The following is a 19,444-nucleotide window of genomic DNA, read 5'->3' as shown; positions in this document are numbered from 1 at the left end:
GAGTGCTGCGGACCGACCCCGACCGGGGGGGGCGGTCCCGACGGTGCTCCCTCGGGCTGGAAAGCGGAGCGCCAACAAAACTCTTTTTTTTTTTCTTTTTTCTTTTTTGTATTCCCTACCTGGCCGCTCCTCTGCTTCCCTTTCCTCCTCCCTCCTTCCCGACCCCGGTCCGGGACCGCCCCCCCCGGGGTGCTTCATCCGCCCCGGGTCCGCGTCTCCCCCCGGGGGCCGCCCCCCTCCCGGGGAGCGGGCCCCCCCTGTCGGAGCCTGGATCCGCCGCAGGGGCCGGATCTCCCGCCTGGGCCTGTTCCTCTCCCCCAGGGCCCCCAGGCCGGGGGGGGAGGTGGCCGCGGGGGTGGCGCCGCCGCCGGGCGGCCCCCTGTTCCTCGGCACCGGGGGGGCGGCCGGGCCCCTCTCCCCGGCGGCGCCGTGGGTCGCAGGGCGGGCTGGGGGCCCCTGTGCCCCGGCGGGGCCTGGCGCCGGGGCTGGCCCTGGCGGGGGGGACGCCCCGGCCTGGCCCTGCACCCCGCCGGGAGCTGTCAGCCGCCGCTTCCTCCCCTGTCCCACAGCATCCTGCTGCCTTTCCTCCCCTCCCTGCTCCTCTTCCTCTCCCCCCAGGCGCCAGCGTGAGGACGCGGGGGGCAGCACGGCCTTGCATGGGAGGCACCGTGTGTCTCCGCACCACGGGCTTGCCCCACCGTGCCCACCCTGCTGGGGACAGCGTGGGCACCCCGGGTGCAGGATTGGTGAGAGGCCTACTGTCGCCTGGACTCTTGCCCTCCAGTGTGCCAATTGCTGCGGCTGTTGCTAGGTCCCTTCTTGCCACCATCTTCTGCTGTGCTGAGCTGCTTCGTTCCTCATTGGCGGCACCGCTAGGCTCTTGTCTGAGGCTCTTTGTGGATACTTAATAGAGTTAATTCTTTAACAACGGGCACCACCCCGTGTGCATAGATATCCCCCTCCTAGGCTGGTCAGCAGTGGTAAATTCATGCTTTGTGTAAACAGGGATTCAGCTGAGACCTGCTGAACTCACCGCACTAATAATTTTTGAAATCCACATCACCCGGGAGTGAGAAGCTGTTGCTCTGTGCAGTAAAGGGATGTAGCTTAGGAGCAAGGAGTGTCCCCTCCATGGAGGGAGGAAGGCAAGCGTTCCTCTGCGTGGATATTTGCTGGCCGTGAGAGGAAGGTTGTTGAGCAGGGTGGAATAATGGAGATGACAGACCAGGCCATGCCCTCAAGCATTTCTCACGGAGGGGGGGCAGGTGGTGGGAAAGGGAGAGCATGTTGCCTTCTTATTTTTGCAGCACGTGTAGCTTCAGGAACTGTGTGTGCTCTCAAGCCTGAGAGCAGTTTTGCTTCCACTGAACAGAGACAGAGCAGTTTGCTTTGTCTTTTGGCCTTGGGCCCTTTCCTTGTGGAGCAAGTTCCCTTTTTGGAGCAGAGAAAACATGTGCTTTCTGGGAAGCTGAAAACCCCTCGTACAATCTTTCTGTGGTGAAAAGGAGGTGAGAGAAAGCGGTGATCCTGGACCTGTGGTCCTGAGGAGCTTTGGGGATCAGGAAGAAGGGGAGGCACTGTGACGGCAGCGGCTGGAAACGGAAGGAGTCCACCTGGCCATCCCATCCCCTTCCCCTGGCTCTGGAGCCTGCAACGCCAGCCAGGCTTTCTGTCTAGTCTGGCTCCAGCAAGCCAAGGCAAGGTGCTCCCATTCCTCCTCTTTGATTGCTGTTCTTTTGACTTGGAGCTTTTTCAGGTAGTTCCAGTGTCTTCTCCTGTTTTCCATTGTTCAGGGCTCTGCCTCCTTTGTACCACCCAGGAGTAATTCTTTCACCCCCACCCCATTCCCTTTCCTTCTTTGGTGTTTACATTCTTCAAATGTTTGCAGACTGTTATCACGTCCCTTGTAGCCACTCTTCAACCAGACCAGGCAGCTAGCCAGCTCTCTTTAACATGGGGTTGTAAGCCAGTCCTTCCAGACCCCACCTACGTTCCCAGCTGCTCTGCGCTGGATTCCCTCTGGTGATTCTATCTGGCCAGCCATGCAGTGTGCAGAGCTGAATATACCTGTTGTAGGTGGGGTCACAACCAGGCAAAATTGCTCTTGCCTCTCAACCCCAAAGCTCTCCATGTGCAGCCTTGAGCAGCACTTCAGGGACAGCAGCTTTGTGTTTTGCTGGGGGTGCATCCGGTTGCATCCTTGCATCTCAGTTGTTGTTTGCCGGTACCCGGATCTCTCAGGGTTGCTGCTTTCCTGATCGTTTCCTCCTTCTGTCTCTGGGCCTTTTCCTCAGATGCAGGATTCAGTCTCTGTTCTCTGCCTGTATCCCAAGCTCTTTATTCCAGATGATGAAGCTGAATTTGGTTGTGGAGAGGGGGAGAAAGGTGGCTTTAGACACATCTACTGATGTCTGGTGCTGTGGTACCAACCCCGCTACAACAAGAATACTTTCAAAGACACTTCCATAGCTGTGGCTCCACATCTAAGGGCTGCAGGGGAAAAGAGACTTTCTGCCCTGTGCAATTCACATACTTGGGAAAAGCCCTCCGGGAGGTGTTTTCTGGCCCTGGTACTGCATAAAGGGCAGAAATAAGGTTGGGATGTGGTGGCGGTGGTTCTGACAGGACTTATCTAATGCTGGGATTTTGTTGGAGTTTTTTCCCAGTGGAGTACGCTCTGTTCATGTCTGTTGTTTCACCAGTTAATGCTTTGGCAGTGTTAATCTTCAATAAGATGAGACCTAGTTGGTCTGTACARTAACCCCAGCCAGAAATCCTTTCGCTCCCTCTCTTGGTATATTGTTCTTTTGCCTCTGTGATCTCAGCTGTGTTCTTGCCTGCAGGACTCCGAGCCTGGAGCCTGCAGTTTAGTTTTTGTGAAGACACTTTCCTAAAAGCCAAATGCCTCTAGGAAGCTACATTTCCTCTGTCTCCTAGCCTGCTTAATGTTGTGACTTTGGTTTTGTTTTGAAGCGTCCCAAAAAGGAGGGGAGAGCGGCCCCCCGCTGTTCTGCCCTTGCTTATGGTTGCATTATTCTGTAACGCCCGGGGATATCTATTACTCATCACAACGTTCCTGGGAAGTGAGCGCGTGAACATCTGGTAGAGTGCAGAAAAAGCTGGACGGCCTCTAGGGATGATGGGTGGGCTTGAAGAGAGAAAACATAGCGCTCGCACTAATGACCCTGGGGGAACCGAATGTGCCTGTCTCTCTTCTGCCTAATCCACGTGCGTCCCAGGATGGGAGGTTGTTCTTAACACTTTGCTTCCTTTCCTTCCCCACCTCTGCCCCGCCACTCCCAATTCAGAGCCAGAGCTGAAGTCACTGGATTGGAAGGGATAATGGCAAAAAGGGTGGAGCTGCTGCCAGGGGGAAGAAATTAATTTTCAGATTGTTTTTTTTTTTTTTTTTTTCCCCAGAGCGGCAATGGGGCTGGCGTGACATCTAGCTCTGCGAGAGCAGGGCTGGCAGGCAAGAGGCCGAGGGGATGCACGCCTCTTCCTCATTTCCCAGCCCCTGGCAGCGTGCATTACCGCTGCGGGAGGTGAGGCATGGAAGCCCATGCTGTCTCGCTCTGGTTTCCCTGCCCATCTTCCTTCCCTGGGCTCTGGGGGCTGCAATTGGACACTTGTGGCCAGGCCTGCAGCTGCAGTGACAGCTGGCCCTCCCCTTCTCTGGGCCTCCCCATTCCCTGCTTTAACCAATAAGCTCAGTAGGGTTGGGGTGGGCTTGTGCTTACTCGCCTCCCTGTAACCTTGGGTGAAACCCAAGAGCTGCAACTTAGSGAGATGAAAGCAGGGGAAAGTTTTGGCCAGCTGGGCAGTGAGAGAGCTGGGCTTTTGAGGCAGTCAGCCGGCCTCCCTGTGGCTGTTCACTGGGGTTATTGGAGGGCACAGAAGAGCTGTCAGCTTTGCTGAGCCACCCCTTCTCACCAGCTTGGTCTTGGGTGGAAGATGTGGCACATGGGGAGCACTGGCAGCTCCCTTGGGGCTGGCAGATCTGGTGCAGACCACTTGGAGATACAGCTCTGGCACTGTCTCCTTTTCCGTTGCTGTCCCGACCTGGTTTGGCTAGGGAAAATGTGACAGATTTGCAAACTCTATCCTCCTTGAAAGAAGAGGTGTTGCATTAAGTTATTTGCTGGTGCAACTTTTCCAAAGCCAGCAGAGCTGGGAGGAGAAACAGCTCTAGCCTGTTGGGTTGAGGGTAACATGAGGGAGAGCAGTTCCCTGAGTCAGCTCTCCAGCTTTCCACCTTTGGAAGGAGATAAACTGGTTGGGATGCTGTAGTCATAGCGTGAGGTTAGGTAGAGGGAGGGAGGGGGAAACTTTTTCTAGATGGGGTGATCTAGATGAAAATCTGATCATGTTCCTCTTCAGCATTTGTGGCCCAAGGCCAGACAGAGGGCAGGCCCTGCAGTGAAAAAGAACAGAAGGAGCAAGGTAGTAAGAGAGAAACCCTGAATGTGTCAGAGAGGATTTGTTCTCAAGCTCTGATTGTGACTCTGATTTGATCTCTAGCCTTGGGCAGATCATTTAAACGTGGTGTGTTTTCACAGCTGTTAAATTGCTTCCTGTACAGTTGCGGTGAGGGCTGGCATGTYTTTAATAAGTGATCGGTGGTGAAGTTACTGGAGGGACATACCTCTGGGGTACAGATGCCCACGGTTTGGGTGAGGTGTGTCAGGCTCTTCAACTTTGCCTCCTTTCCAAGCCAAGCCTGTTCAGTGGCAGTACAGCATTCCCTTCTGCACGTTCTCCTTGCCCCTGCTTCCCCCTCCCATCTCTGAATAAATATCTCCAAGGCACCTTGTGGAAACCTCCCTGCTGCATATTTTCCTTTAATTTTTTTTTTTATTATTCTTTCCTTATCTCCTGTTTCCTCTTACAGGAATGATTGCCTGTTGCTGAGAGCTAAATGCAGTCCTCCTCTGCCACTGGGTCCTAAGCCCCCATGAGTTTCCTAAAAGTGATGCTAGGCTATTTTCACTTATTATACACTCAGCTTCCATCCACTGGCATGAAAAGTCCTTTTGTGGGTTGTTCCAGACATAGCACACAGTAACCCTCTGTTTTGTCCTCTTCTTTCCAGCCAGATCTCCTCAATTTCAAGAAGGGATGGATGTCCATCCTGGATGAGCCAGGAGAGGTAAGCCTGACGTGGAGGGCTGCCTCCTTCCCCAGCGTCCATTGTTGGTGTCCCCCATGTGAGCAGTGGTTTTCCTTCCCCACTTCTTGTGGTTGCTTCTGCTGAGAAAGCCCCAGCTGACTTCCTGCTGAGGGGAACCTTTGAGTTAGGTGCCCCACTTGATGTGCAGACATGGTATTTCACTGAGCGCATGTTGCTGCCCCTCTCTTAGCTGAGGGACGTGATGGGGGAGTTGGAAGGGGTCTGGAGAAGGGGAAAGACTTGCATGCAAAAGGGCTGGAAGGTCAAGGAACAGAATGTCCCTCCCTGTTCCTATGCTTTCCTCAGTAACTGTCTATCCATTTCCCTCCTGTCTTTTCCCCTTCCTTCCCCTAACTGATCTGCCTGCAGTGGAAGAAACATTGGTTCGTGCTGACTGACTCAAGCCTGAGGTATTACAGGGACTCTAATGCTGAGGAGGTAAGCACAGGCAGCATTTCTCAAGCCCTGCGTTCTTTCCTGGCTGTGTGCAGTGAGGAGGGGGAGAGGGGAGAGAAAAGCGACCGCTGGCATGACCAACTCGCTTCCAGAAGGGGGAATGCTGTGTCCCAATCAAAGGAGCCAAACCTGGCAAGTCTCTTCTTGATGCAGTTTATAAATGGGCCCTGAAGAGGTTGGGTATCTAAAGTGCCCCGACCAGCAGGGGTGGCAAAGTCTATTGGGGGTCTGTTAATGGTGGGAGGTGAAGAGAAGGCCTAGCCACCCAGAGCCCCAAGACTGGGCTGCTCTGGTCCTCTCCATCCATGCTGCTGATTGCCACTGGGGTTAAAATAGTCCACACTATGTAGAAGAGGAGTTGAGACTGGGGTATCTGCTAAAGGACTGGGCTGTAGAGTGTTTGGCCTCCCACATACCAAATCCACCTGAACTGTGCCAAGGAGTGTTGTGAGCCTGCTAAGACACTAGCTGTGGTGGGACTCTCCACCTTCCAGAGAAGGGGCTTTTCCAGAGCTGGGCTTTGTACTTATGTCCTAGAGGGCGGCTGTGCTTTCAGGCTGATGACCTCGATGGTGAAATTGACCTCCGTTCTTGCACAGACGTGACTGAATTTGCAGTACAACGCAACTATGGCTTCCAGATACATGTGAGTGCCTGGTACCAAACAGGTGTGGTGCTGAGCAGAGGCCACACTGAGGGATGCCAAGTGGGAATGCATGTTCTCTCCTTCTCCATGTCTCTGATGCGGAGGCTCAAGCAGTGCAAACCTTGTGCCACAACGGCAGTCCAGCGAGGCTAGGTGGTGACATGTGTCCACAGTGTTCAAAGACGTGAGGTACTGTGTGCCTGCAAAGGAAGGAGGAGGTTTTGCTGGGCTGGACCAGGGCTGGAGGCTTCCCAGGAGTAAAGTTAAACACCAGGAATGTTTACTTGACCCATTGGCCAAGGCAGCTTCTCTAGAGCTGAGTGGGAGGRAGTGGTAAGCAGAGCAGATCTCAGCATAGTGCAGTTCACCGTGCTCTGAGTAACAACCTGTACCCTGGATCCAGCCCCAGTACAACTCTGTCTTCTGTTACTTTGTGTAGCAGCGGGAGGTGGCTGTTAAAGCAGCACAAAACACAGTGTTTCTTTCTGTGCATGTGCACAGTTGGGCGTTTAATGTCTTGGTGTCCCTGTGGCAAGCAACTGTATCCCAACACTGGTGAGCTCCATGCATCAAAAAGTTTGGACTGCGTTGGCTAATGTTTGTCCAAATGTGCTGGCAACATTTTTTTTTTTGTGTCTTTGTTTAGAAATGGTCTCATGGGGGACATGTAACAGGCTTCTCTGCAAAGAGCACATCTCTACTCCTACCCCTCTGCACAACACTAAGAGCATGGGTGTGAGCGAGTCTTTGAGATAGAGAGTGGTATCTCTGGATGGTATGACAGGGGAACACAAAGAGAGACTGTAGGGTTTCGTAAAAAGCTCTTGGTGAGTTTACAGTCTGCCACCTGTGCAAGCAGGTGCCCAGTAGTCTTGAAAAGCAAGCAGGAGCTTCACCCCTTCACCATGGCCTTGCCTGATGATGGCAGAGGCTCTGTCATATCTCCTTTTCAGACAAAGGATGCCATCTTCACTCTGTCAGCAATGACCTCGGGCATCCGGCGGAACTGGATTGAGGCACTGAGGAAGAACGTACGCCCAGTCAGCGCTCCAGACGTCACCAAGTAAGAACTGCCTAGCATCATGCTTTTCTCTCCCACAACATTCCTCTCTGTCTCTCTCTCTCCCCTTAAAGGCAGAGACTGAGAAGGCTCATCAGGGATCTGTAAAGACTAGTAGCTCCCTGTGTCCCCACATCTAAAAGGGGAGCAAGGAGAACAAAGGGCACACAGAGATCAGTGCTGGGCCCTAGGCTGGAAACAATCAGCATGTGGCCACATCGGGACTGTTTGATGAGCAGAAGTTTATTTCCATTCTTGAGTCCAGCTTGCCCACTGTCAGCACCCAAGCACATGCTTAGCTCTAGCTAGAGGTGATGCTCTCCAGAGGCCCGAGCCCCTGGCAGGCTCCCATGCGCTCCTGTCCGTGAACTTTTGGGAATCAGGCATGGGTAGGCCCGGAAGATGTTTCAGCCCTGCCCACCCAGCTGTTCTCCTACCCTCAGCATGGCCTAGAGACACCAATCTCCAGCCACAGCCAGCAGCATGGATTGAAAGCCTGCTGATCACACTGCCCACAGAAGCCTGCTCTTAAACCTACTTTTTGCCTCACAGCGTTGATTTAGCTTGAGTTCGCTGCTGGATTCTGGTGCAGCTGGAACTTGGGCCTAATTCTCTCCACCCCTTCACCCCTCAGGAAAGCATGTTTTCTCACAAATGCATGCAGAGCGGCCAAGTGACATGATGTAACAGGCCCAGCTCTGCACTCATGTTTTTTTGTAAGGCTGGTTTGAGCAAAGGCTTAGCCTTGGGTTAGGCCTGCAGTGCATGGGCCGTTCACTCTGCCTCTGCTGGTGTCCTTTCCTGCACTGTGCCTCTGTTTCATGTTCTGCTGCTCTGGTTTTAGACTCTCCGACTGCAATAAGGAAAATTCATTCCGAAACTACATCCCTCAGAAGAGCTTGCTGAGGACAGAGGAGCAGCAGCGGCCAGGCTTGGGCTCCGAGATGATCTCCAAGGGCAGTCACTGGAAGGCAGACGGGCAGCGCCATGCTTTTGACTGTGTGGAACTGTCCCCCTTGCAGCAGGGCCCTGTAAATCAGGGGTCCCCACAGAGGACAAGAGGGAGTTTGAGGGTCTCTGACCGAACTCCCAAGCATGAGGATCTGGAACGGGATCAGGCCATCCGTTCAGAGGAGAGGCGGAAGTGGTTTGAGACCCCTGATGGTGGGGTCCCACAAAGTGATGGCCCAATAGGGGACTCCTCCCGCAAGGTAGGGGAGCAGGATGTCCCCACTTCCCCACTTTCGGAGGACCAGCGGATTCGGCTGAGTGAGGAGATAGAGAAGAAGTGGCTGGAGCTAGAACGTCTGCCTTTGAAGGACTCGCGGYGGGTGCCCTTGACAGCACTGCTGAACCAGAGCAAGGGAAGCCAGGGAGACACCAATGAAGCACTGAAGAAGGAGGTAGGAGCATTCCCCTCTGTGAAACCCAGTTTCTGATGGACCCTTATTGTACTACCCCAGGGCCTTTGCCTCCCTGACAGCAGGAAGCTCTGTGAGAGAGCAAGRCGGAGGTGCAGAGACACTCATTCTGGCCCCACTGCTTGTTCTGTGTGGGCAGCTCTGGCTCCCTTTGTCACCTCTCAGGTGCATGGGAGCATGCAGAGTTGGGTAACACTTGTTACCCGACTTGCTCTCACATGCCTTGAGAGATTCCCCAGGCCACATTTTGGCCCAGGATAAGTTAGTCGGTGGCATTACTTGTGTTGAGTCTGTTTCCTGGGAATACATTTGCAGCCTCTTTTCTCTGGCTGTTCTCAAGCTTACAAATGCTTCCCCTCCCCATCTCTGAAAGGAGTGGTGTGCTTGTCTATCATTGTAGCTAAGGGCGCATTGATGTTTTCCATGCAGATGGATCCACCTCTACAAGAGTGTGTCTTAAGATGAAGTCTCCTCCCTTTCTTGCTGGTGCTACCATGCTGGGGCTGGCTTCTCTGGTTTGGTCCCTTTACAAGCTGCCATTCCCATGGGAAGCACATACCTCCTTTGGCTGTGTATATTCCTCCCTGTCCCTAAGCCTGAGGCCTGGCTGGCTGGCAGACCCAGTGTGTTAGTCTGGCCTCAGCACCTTTCTGCCCGTGGCTGAGCTGCTCTCGCCCCTCTCTGGCACAGGTCCAGTCCCTGCGGGCACAGCTGGAGTCCTGCCGGGCCCGAAACGAGAGCCTTCGGGAGGCAGTGAAATCCCAGGGAGACAGCCACGTGCCCCGGGGGTACATCTCACAGGTGAGTGGGGCAGGGGCCAGGGCCTAGGATCAAACCAGGAAATGCCAGAGCCCCGACTGCTCTCATTGCCAAGCAGGTATTGCTAATCATTGGGTTGCTATGGTGACCCTAACTGGGCCCAGTTGTAATCAATGTTAATTACATAAAGGCCAGTGTGTGTTGCCTGGCCTTAAAGGGACCAGGATGTAAATGGTGTGGAAGAGGAGGAGAGTTAGGGTAGGCTCTGTGTCCTGTTTTGTGCTTGGGACCAGTGCAGTGCCTGCTTGCGCAGGCTGGAGTGAGCAGTCTCCTCTCTTGAATAGATTTCAGTGCCGAGAGGCAAGAGACTGTGGCACACGCTAAGGTTCCTGTTCCCTCCCCAGATGTGTTAAACATCCCACAGTTCTGGACACACATCTGCTTAAGTGCTGCAAGCTACGGACTTGAAGCTTTAATCCTGTGTTGTGTGGCTCCGAGTGATGAAACTGTTCTTTGGCCCTGCCAAAAGTAAGCTGTGCTGCAGCTAGGTCCTGCCAGAGTGGTGTGTATCCATTGCAGGGTTTTTGAACAGAGATAGCAGCTTTCTCCTGAGCCCCCTGTGTGTTCACCAGTGACTTGCAGCATGCTGCACATAGCTGTCACTAATAGGGGCCCGGTGGAGGAGCACACTCCCTTCACAACAGGAATCACTCRTTAAAAGCAGTCTGTCAGGCCCTGGGGAGCTCCCTTTCCTGACAGGGCCAACTGAGCACTGAAGAGCACTGAAGGTCACTTCAAAAGCACAGCCCATTCGTTTGCTGGGACAGCACGTGGGAAACCCTGCAAATCAGAGTTTGCTCATACTTTAGCCTGTTGATTTACTTATTTTTTTTTCCCCTGGACTCAGCCAGTGGGGGAGGAAAAGCAAACAGGATCAAATCCAGCAAGGTGTTCAGCACCCTTGCTGGGGAGGGGGACAACAAAGTGCCCCTCTCTGGGAGGAGGCTGTAGTTTGACCTGGCTAATGAGATTTCAAGACTTGTCTTATGTGTTGAAAGAGATTCTAGGGGAAGGAAATTCAGGCTGGTAATCAGCCTGTTGCAGTGGGTTTGTTGTACCTAGCCCAGATAAAGAAAACCACAAGTCACGTGGCACCCAACCCAGCCAGTTAGCTGTCGCTCTRTGATCTTGATTACTATTAACAGCTTAAAGGCCTCCTTATGGTTAAATAAAAGAAAAAGGAGGGAGGAGAAAGGGCATCTTCTCCTCCTAATTACATTGTCTCAAAAGGCCAGTGTCTAGTATCTGAGTACAAACAGCCCAAAAGGGCTCTTTCTGTCTTAATTTGCCAGTGTTCACCACCAGCCTATGGACAAACCACAGAACTGATCCCTCACCTTTTCCTGTCTTTTGTTTGAGCTGTGAAGCAGTTGCCAGCTTCCCTCATCTCAGTATGGAGGAGCAGCAAGGACTTATATTCCCACAGCACATCTCTCTAGCATCACCCAACATAAGCAGTACCCTTACTCTCAGCACTTGCCTTAGTGCTGGAGGAAGGAACGGGACAGCAAGGGGCTCTCAGAGAACACAGTGGCTCTTCGCTGAGGTCTTAGAGACCCTGGCTTTTTAAAGTCTTGATCTGGAACRGTTTGGCAAATAAATCCTTCCCAAGGGGCTGGTGGCAGCGCTTCTGGCATCTGCAGAAAGCCTGGTCACATAGCTCTGGGATGGTAACTGCTCGGTTTGCTGTAATACCAGTTAACTCCAGCACTCGGGCATTGAAAGAACAGTCTTGTTGGTCTCCTTCAGTTCAGACCCATGAAAAAGGGATGAGCTGTGTGAGGAAGATCTCTAAGAGTTAAGTTTTGGGGAGGGCTCTTTAATAACATCTGACCAAGCTGGAGGGGAATGAAAGGTGTCACTTTTCTGAAGAGGCTCAGTTTTCATTGATTCTGGGGAATGCTGCTTCATTTAAAAGGCAAATACTTAGTGACATGTGGTTCCAGCCGCTAATCTCCTTGTGTCAGGCAATACAGCCTGGTAGAACGGCCTTGGTCATGGTGCTGGGAGTGTTATTCCCAGCTCCCCCTTGGCCAAAGAGAGACCTTCATGTCTTGGTCACTCAGTTTTAAGAAGAGCAACAGGAATGTTTCTTCCTCTGCAAAACACTTGGAGCTGCGAGATGCATGGCCCCGTTGAACACTTGTGTTCAGCGATAAAAGAAGTGCCTCAGTTTCAGAAGGAAAACCCCATCCTGGGAGGTGGTCTCATTTCTCTCAAAATGGCCCTGGCCCCGAGTGAGGTTTGCAAAGCCAAACATCAGCCTGGCCAGGTGCCAGCCCTAGCTCAGGCCCTTCCTCTTTCCTGTGTGTCTGGGTCCTGCAAGTCCCTCACCCCTCTGCCTGCTGTCCTTTCCCCGGCATGGCAGGAGGCCTGCGAACGCAGCCTGGCTGAGATGGAGTCGTCCCACCAGCAAGTGATGGAGGAGCTCCAGAGGCACCATCAGCGGGAGCTGGAGCGGCTGCGGCAGGAGAAGGAGCGGCTCCTCGCAGAGGAGGCTGCAGCGACAGCAGCAGGTAGGACTGGAAACCAAGATGTGCCCCCACTCAGATGGGTCCCTCCCTCCTCTCCCAAATGCCTTTCACTCGTGCCAGAAACCATTTATACCGCCGCCCTCCTCCGCCCAAAGTTGGATCCCTAGAAGCTCAAGACTGGGGACATTGGGTATGATTCTATAGGGTGCTGAAGACCTTGCTTCCTAGATGTCAACATCTAAAGGATGGCAGCTCTTCAGCCACACCACAGGAAGGCCATGAGACATTGCAGTATGGTTGATGGGGGACTGGGGTCCTTCTTCCTTGGAGCCCCGCTGCAGACCTTACTGGTGTGATGCTGATGCTCAGTCTTGGAGGGAGCTTGGCACTCCTCAGGCCTGTGCTGAGAGGCCTGGTCAGGATGGGCGATGGGGAGGTAAAGACACTGTGGGAAATGGGGCCTTACCTCTCTGTGCATGAGTGTGAGGGGACCAGTGTCTTCTTGTAGGAGAGCAGGGCTGGCTGAAGGTGACAGGTCCCCCAAGGTAGAGGTCAGACATCTCCCCATGGCCTTGTGCCCCTTCCCGTGGTCTGATAACGTGCTAGTGTTTTACAAACTGAGCCCTTGGATTTCTCATTCATATGAGACATGGCCTGTGCCAGGTAATGGCACTGGGACTGCACAGGTGGGAAGGCTCTGCTGTGACCCTGTGACAGGGAGCTCCCAGTAGTGCCCTTTGTGGCCACTTCTAGGCAGCACTTGGGGTGCCAGAATGATCCTGGGAAGTGGAGAAGGCAGGAGATGCCCCAGGTGGAAGAGAAAGGACCTGCAAAGACAGGTTTCTGGGTCCACGGGAGCAAGAGCTTAGTGAGTTCCCTGGCTAATCCTACATCTCCTGTTGTCTCCTTCTGCAGCCATCGAAGCACTGAAGAAAGCCCATCGGGAGGAGATGAATAAGGAGCTGGGCAGGACACGCAGCTTTCAGCAGGGCAGCGCAGGCTCAGACGCCCTCCAGAAGCAGCATCAGTAAGAAATCTCTCCTCCCTCTGCCTTGCCCAATGCCTGCTGCCCTAGCCAGGCCCTTTGCTGGTCTCATCACACCCCATCCCAGGCCATAGCCTCTAGCTGTCCCTGCTGCTGCCTTCCCAGCTCCTTTTCCAGGCCAGGGGAGTGCCCAGTAGTAATTGCCAGGGTTGCTGGAGTGCAAGACAGGGAGATTCATTCCCCGCTTGGTACCAGTAAAGTGGGATATGCCCACAGAAGAATAAACAGCTGCCCAGCCCTCTGGCACTAGCTGAATTTGTGATATTCTCCCCCACCATTTTCCTTCAGCTTATTCTCTCTGTTTTGCTTCTGCATAGCTGCTCCATTTCTCCCGCATTACGTGAAGCTCCCAAAAGCACTGTGCTTTTGTGGGAGACAGATTGAAGCCTTAATCCACAAGGAACAATTTTTTGTAACAGTGACTGTTGGAGGCTTTGGGAAGAACATGTCCACACCACAGGGAAATGATGCCAGTGCCCAGGGGACCACTGGGAGGGGAGGACAATGAGGGTCACAGGGTAGTGATGTCCTGGTGCCTCTTTGGCAGGTTGGACGTGGATTCCCTGAAGCGGGAGCTGCAGGTGCTTTCAGAGCGGTACTCCCAGAAGTGCCTGGAAATTGGGGARCTCACAGAGAAGGCAGAGGAGCGGGAGCAGACACTGCAGCGCTGTCAGCAAGAAGGGAAGGAGCTCCTCCGGCAGAACCAGGCAAGAGAGGGGCTTTCCCTGCCAGCAGAGACCACAGAGCACATTCCTCCCACGGGGGGCTGTCTCTTGCACAGCACGCCCTATCTGTTGAAATTCCCCTATTTCTTCATGTTTCTCCTCTCCAAGATTTTATCATCAAAAAGGGGGGAAGGTGGCTGTAGATGGGCCTACCTATGGTGAATGTATTCTTTGCTGCTAGAGGAGGATGCAACTGTTATGTGTATGGGCAGACACAGTTACAGAAAGGTCTCTAAGCTGGGGAAGGGGTTGATATGAAGAGCCAGGCCCCCTGGCAGGGRCCAGGGCAGCTGAGAGACTTGTGTTGTGGCTACCCTGACATACTTTGCTCTTGCCCCCAGGAGCTGCAGGCCCGCCTCTCAGAGGAGATCGGGAAGTTGCGAAGCTTTATTTCATCACGGGGCTCCGGGGACCGGTCTCCGCACAACAACGAGCGGAGCTCCTGTGAGCTGGAGGTAGGGAGGTGCCACTAGACTGCCCTGCTGCTTCCCCATGGCATGGGGCGTCTTGTCCTCACTGTGGTTTCATCTCAGAGCCATCTCATGCAAGGGAGCGGGTGGGAGGAGAGGGGCCGTGGGGTCAGGGAACTGAATGAAGCACCGGGACTGGTGCAGGAAGGAGGTACGCAAGCTTCCCCTCCACAACTCTCCCGGGGCACCTCACATCACTTCCTTTCCTGCCCTGGCCCTGCTGGCCCTTCCTTCATATTCCAAGGCCACGTGCATGCTGAGGCCCGGTGACAATGGCCGTTTCCAAGGCGATGGCTCTCTACTTCCCTGCTTTGAGTCATCTCTGGTTCCTCTCCCTGTTCTCTGGTCCAGGTACTGCTGCGAGTGAAGGAGAATGAGCTCCAGTACCTAAAGAAAGAGGTTCAGTGTCTCCGGGAGGAGCTTCAGATGATGCAAAAGGTACATGTTTTCCAGAAGCTGTTCTAGCCTGCTTCCCAGGGCAGGGTGCTGATTACCTTGCTCTGCAAGAGGTGAGAAAGCAACTGTGTGGCAGCAGGTTTGACCTGGCATCAACTGGACTCTCAGGCCAAACACTCTTGTAATCTGCGCTCCCTGTCCCTGCTTGCTTGTGAAACAACTGTGAGCACAGAACAGCCATGGTCTCTGAACAGTATGGGGTAGTGTAGACTCGTACTGTGAAGCACTGCAACCTCAGCCTAGGTTTTGAGGGGAAATACCTCAAAATAGGTGGGGACCTTTGCGGCTGCTGTGTGAGCGAATATGGTACGTTTGTATAAGAGGGGACAGGCCAGGAGCCCTTCTTTGCCAGGTGGGAAACCCTGGTGAGGCCTGCTCAGTGCTTCAATTCCCCAGGCACCTCCTCTGTTCCCTGTCCAGCTTCTTCCGTAGGGCTTGCCCTCTCACTGCATTGACACGTTTCCTTGGGCACAGTTGTTAGGTGTGCTGCACTCCCTGCTTCTCCAGTGGCCTTCTAGCTACAAAGTGCCTCTGAGCATAGTGGCTTCCACCACTGCACTCCAGCTGCCTGTTCCTAGACCGTGGTGTGCAAATTGCTGCCAGTCAGGCCGCGATCAGCRGGCCAGACACTGGTGGCAGCTCCTTCAGAGGGTTTTCAGTGGAAAGAGCCCTGGCACAGCGGGGGATCTGAAAGAAGCCATGAGAGTCGATGATGACCTCCAAAATTTATAGCTTACTGGCTTCAACTTTTCACCATTTAAGTGGCTGGTACCAGCCCTTTCAATCTTCAGTGGCCTGCATCTCTGATCGGTTTTTTTTCTGTGTGACTAGCACAGACACACGTGAGCAGTGTTAGAGCCCAGGCCTCCTGCTCAGTTTGATGCCTTCAGGTCCACATTGTTGTGGGACCAGCGACTGTGTCTTCCTCCCCAGTTTAGGGTGTGAGTGCCCTGTGGTTTGGGAAGTGGTACCCTGACCCTTTTTCTGAATGGTTTCTGAATGGCTCAGTTTGGCCCATGGTAGGAGTCCCAGCTGAGCCTTTCTCCCAGCCTCCCCTGGCCTGCAAGGAGGGAGAGGTGGCTTGAGCTGAGTTTCAAATCTCAGGCTGGATCTCCTCCCACCCACTGGCCTTTCTCCCACTAGCCTCTCCTTGCCATCCCCTCCCTGGAGCAAATACCGGAGCAAATACCAGTGCAAATACCGGCTTCAGGATTGCTGACTCCTCTCCCTCCCCTGGCAGGATAAGAGATTCGCCTCAGGGAAATACCAGGATGTCTATGCAGAGCTGAATCACATTAAGGTGCGCTCAGAGAGGGAGATTGAACAGCTGAAGGAGCATCTGCGCCTGGCCATGGCAGCCCTGCAAGAGAAGGAGTCGCTGTGCAACAGCATCAGCGAGTAACGGTGAGCACCGAGGGGCTGTGGCATCCTGCCCAGGGGCTGGCGGCTGGGATCCTCTGCCTTCCTGTGATGGGAGGTGGTCAGAGGGGACGGAGGCAGGGCCAATGCCCCCTGCCCCACTCAGTGTTGTAGGGCTGACTGCCCTGAAACGGGCTTTGCCCCTGGCTTTAACCCTTCCTTCTCTGCTTCTTGCATCCCCCTGTCTCACACCCATGGCCCTGGCCCTCATCTTATTCCTGACATTCTCCCAATGTCCCTGGCTCCCTTCACCCTGAGCTGTACTCGATGCTTGGCTGCATTCCTGTGGCCAGCACTGAGTGCCGCTAAACTAGGCTGGGGGGTAGGAGCTGGCCACATGCCAGCCTTTACCTTGCAGTTTGGATGACAGCCCACGTGGGGACAGTTACCTGGTAATCAGCTCCCCGCATAGGTAATGTTTCTTCTGCATTCACCTTTGAAGTGGCTTACATACCGCAGCACAAAAATTTTGGGACTGCACCAAAGCAGCCCTGACTAGACCCAGTCCTCCTCTCATACTCGCTCTCAGGCTTTCCCTGACATGGGTGACTCTGTGTGGAGAAGGAAGCAGAGTGATGGGGTGCTATGAAGTAAACAAGGGTGCCCTCTTGTCCAGAGCAATTCTGCATCTTGCCTGGATGCTGCAGCCGTCAGGGTTGGGGTTGGGCAAGGCTAAGATGAGTGAGTCTGTAGCAGGCTGCTGAAGGGCCATGCTTGGGGGTAGCAGAAGGGGCAGTATTTCTGCACTCAGTGGAATCCTTCTAAACTATTTCTTTTTTTTTTTTGTCTCTCTGTTTCCTCCATAGGTCTGCTCTTCATTTGTTTATCTGTTCTTGTTTTTTATTTGCTCCATTCCTCACTTACAGGGAGGGAGAGGTTGAATCCCATCCATTATCACCTTGGCAAGAAATCTCCCTTCCCCATGCAGCCTCCTCACCCCCCTCCCAAAGCTTTCGATGAAGCCCTTCCAAACCCCTTTTGCCTTCATATCTGAGCACATTGTTTGGACTGGCTCCTTATGTGCACCTTCTTCAGGATTTTATATGTGAAAAATTATATTTTATAGAGGATTTCTTTTTCCTGGGAAGAGGGGGTGTAGGAGGGGGGAAACTTTTACATCACCAGCATCTTCTAAACCTGAAAAAGAGAATCTGTTTTTCCTCCTCCCCAGCCACATTCCTCTTGGCCACACAGCCACCTTTGGCAGGTCCTATTTCCTACCTTCCAAATGTCTCTGAGGCCCCGCTGGGACATACTGCAAGGACAATGTTCCCCCCCCCATCCCCCACACCATCCCCGGGGACCTGCAGACAAGACAGACAAAAGCCATAGGAGGGAGCTAACGGGCAGTCTGCCTTGGATGTGCTTCGAAAGAGGAGACCTTGGCAAAAAGCTGCATGATGAAGCACTCTCAGTGACTGTCCTTTGGCTCCTTCAAGAACTGAATTGGCAGGAGCCTGGAGCTGCAGGGGCCTCCCCCAGCTACCCCCTCTTGGGACAGGGGAGATCCTGTCCTCTCCAGGGAAGAGGAGCTGTGAGGCTGCTACTGCCCCCACCGGAGCCAGCTCTTGAAGGTGGCAGCTGCTGCTCTGCTGTGCAGTTCAACTTTTAACTTAATAAAATCTTCCCATTTCACTGAGGAAAAAGCATTCAGTGTGTGGAAGGCTTGCCAGGGCTTCCTAATCCTGTTTGCTGGGGGTTACTTTTCCTCCAGTCTTTAGTGCCAGGTTTTTGCATCAATTTGGGGCAGGCATGCTCTGAGCCAGCTTTGCAGCTACTGTTAAACGCAGTGTTTGCCTCTTTCCAGTTCATAGTGCTGAGCTGTGCATCTCAGGCCCCAGCGTAATAGCTTCTGTGTGGCTTGGGTGGACAGGCGGTTCTGTTCACTCAGGGTTTCTCCTGTGCTGCAAATCTGCACAGGAATGCTAACTGCCACATCCCTTCCTCTAACCCTGGCCTTGTGGAGGGAGAGCAGTAATCACCCACAGCCCACTGCTGGAGACCAATAGAAGTGATGCAGTGTAGCTGTCCAGCTGTCTGCTCCTCCTGTCTTTAGCTTTGGGGGGAAGTAATCTGTTTTATGTCACCTGTCCAAAAGTCCCATGCAAACCCTCAGCCCCAGAGAGGAAGAGGTGAGCCTGAGCTGTGCTGCTGAATCAAATGCTGCCATGTCTTGTTTGATGTCTCTTTGGTGGGTGACAGAAATCCTGTTGCAAGTTACTGGAAGAATAAAGAGTCCATATGCAGGGGCAGGTCAGAAGGTCTCAGGAAAGGGGGAAGATAAGAGGAATCTGAAACACTTTCCCCCYTCCTGTTTCTGGGTGAAAATGTATTGCTCTTGGGGCAGGGGGTGGGGGGAGGATGCTTGGTTGATCTGGTATGGGAGGATGCAGAACCTACCGGTAACTGCTCCTCACTCAGCTGGCTGAGCTGCGCTGTAAACATAAATTTCCGCTCTGCAGAAAGACTTCTGGCAATTATGAAAGAGCCAAAATGGAAACTTTGCTGGTGTGTGCAGTGGGCTAGAGGCGCCGTTTGAAGAGGGGAAGGCAAAGGGGTCAAGGAGGGCTCTTGGAATGAGCGTGGCCTACAAGATGACGGATGTGTCAGCTGGGATGCTAAAGCACTGCGATAAACGGGGGATGAGGAGATTTCAGTGTATGAACAGGAGTGGGGCTAAAAGACACAGTGTCAGCTGCTAAGGGATGGGTTCTGTCTGTGAGTATTTGCTGGGCATGGGATAATCTAGTCATGGTATAACCATGTGGTATAACTAGGTGATAACCTAGTCTCTGAGGCAACTTTATTGCTGGGAATAAAGAAGAGGGGGATGGCATGAGGCAAATACAGCATCGCTTCTCTGTAGGTAGGCTGCACRGCTGCTGGGCAGGGCTGTCACGTGTGCAAGCCACCTTTTGCATGTGTGTGTGCATCCAAGTGGATTTGGTCAGAAAAGGCTCCTGCCTTGCTGACTGCTTTGCTTAGGTAAGAGAAGCCATTCAGTAGGTCACAAATTCCAGTAAAACTGGGTCGAAGGCTTTCATCATCCTCAGAAGGCAGTTGGGTAAGGCAGTGAATGGTGCAAGAGGCAACGAGCTGAGCTCAGCTCCTGGCCTCATTGTGGAGAGCTGAGCCAGGCCAGGCTCTGCTCTCCATCGTGCCCACGCTGATGCACAATTTGATCTTGCTGACCGAATGGTTTGGCCTTGCACCAGAGCAAGCAATCACTGGGGTCCAGGAGACAAACCTCGGAGGCCTGCTCCTGGTGTCAGCAGCCTCCTGA

The 19,444-nt window shown here is 53.5% G+C and overlaps 1 protein-coding gene across 1 annotated transcript in view; it reads left to right on the top strand.

Moving 5' to 3' along the window:
• Window positions 1-17,810, top strand: part of TRIOBP (TRIO and F-actin binding protein) — a 21,797-nt gene extending 3,987 nt beyond the window's left edge. Inside the window, exons 4-16 of the mRNA XM_026072499.1 lie at window positions 5,093-5,149; window positions 5,540-5,608; window positions 6,183-6,272; window positions 7,226-7,335; window positions 8,177-8,735; window positions 9,444-9,554; window positions 11,941-12,088; window positions 12,962-13,073; window positions 13,639-13,798; window positions 14,158-14,271; window positions 14,638-14,724; window positions 15,983-16,146; window positions 16,968-17,810. Of these exons, the coding sequence (XP_025928284.1) occupies window positions 5,093-5,149; window positions 5,540-5,608; window positions 6,183-6,272; window positions 7,226-7,335; window positions 8,177-8,735; window positions 9,444-9,554; window positions 11,941-12,088; window positions 12,962-13,073; window positions 13,639-13,798; window positions 14,158-14,271; window positions 14,638-14,724; window positions 15,983-16,144 (1,779 nt within the window). The 3' untranslated portion in view covers window positions 16,145-16,146; window positions 16,968-17,810. The remainder of the gene's footprint in view (window positions 1-5,092; window positions 5,150-5,539; window positions 5,609-6,182; window positions 6,273-7,225; window positions 7,336-8,176; window positions 8,736-9,443; window positions 9,555-11,940; window positions 12,089-12,961; window positions 13,074-13,638; window positions 13,799-14,157; window positions 14,272-14,637; window positions 14,725-15,982; window positions 16,147-16,967) is intronic.
• The last annotated feature ends 1,634 nt before the right edge of the window (window positions 17,811-19,444 follow it).

Source organism: Apteryx rowi, unplaced genomic scaffold, assembly GCF_003343035.1.
Source record: "Apteryx rowi isolate R43461 unplaced genomic scaffold, aptRow1 scaffold_343, whole genome shotgun sequence".
NCBI classification, from domain to species: domain Eukaryota; kingdom Metazoa; phylum Chordata; class Aves; order Apterygiformes; family Apterygidae; genus Apteryx; species Apteryx rowi.
Note: the sequence above shows the minus strand (reverse complement) of the source record. Positions and strands in the feature narration are given on the sequence as shown.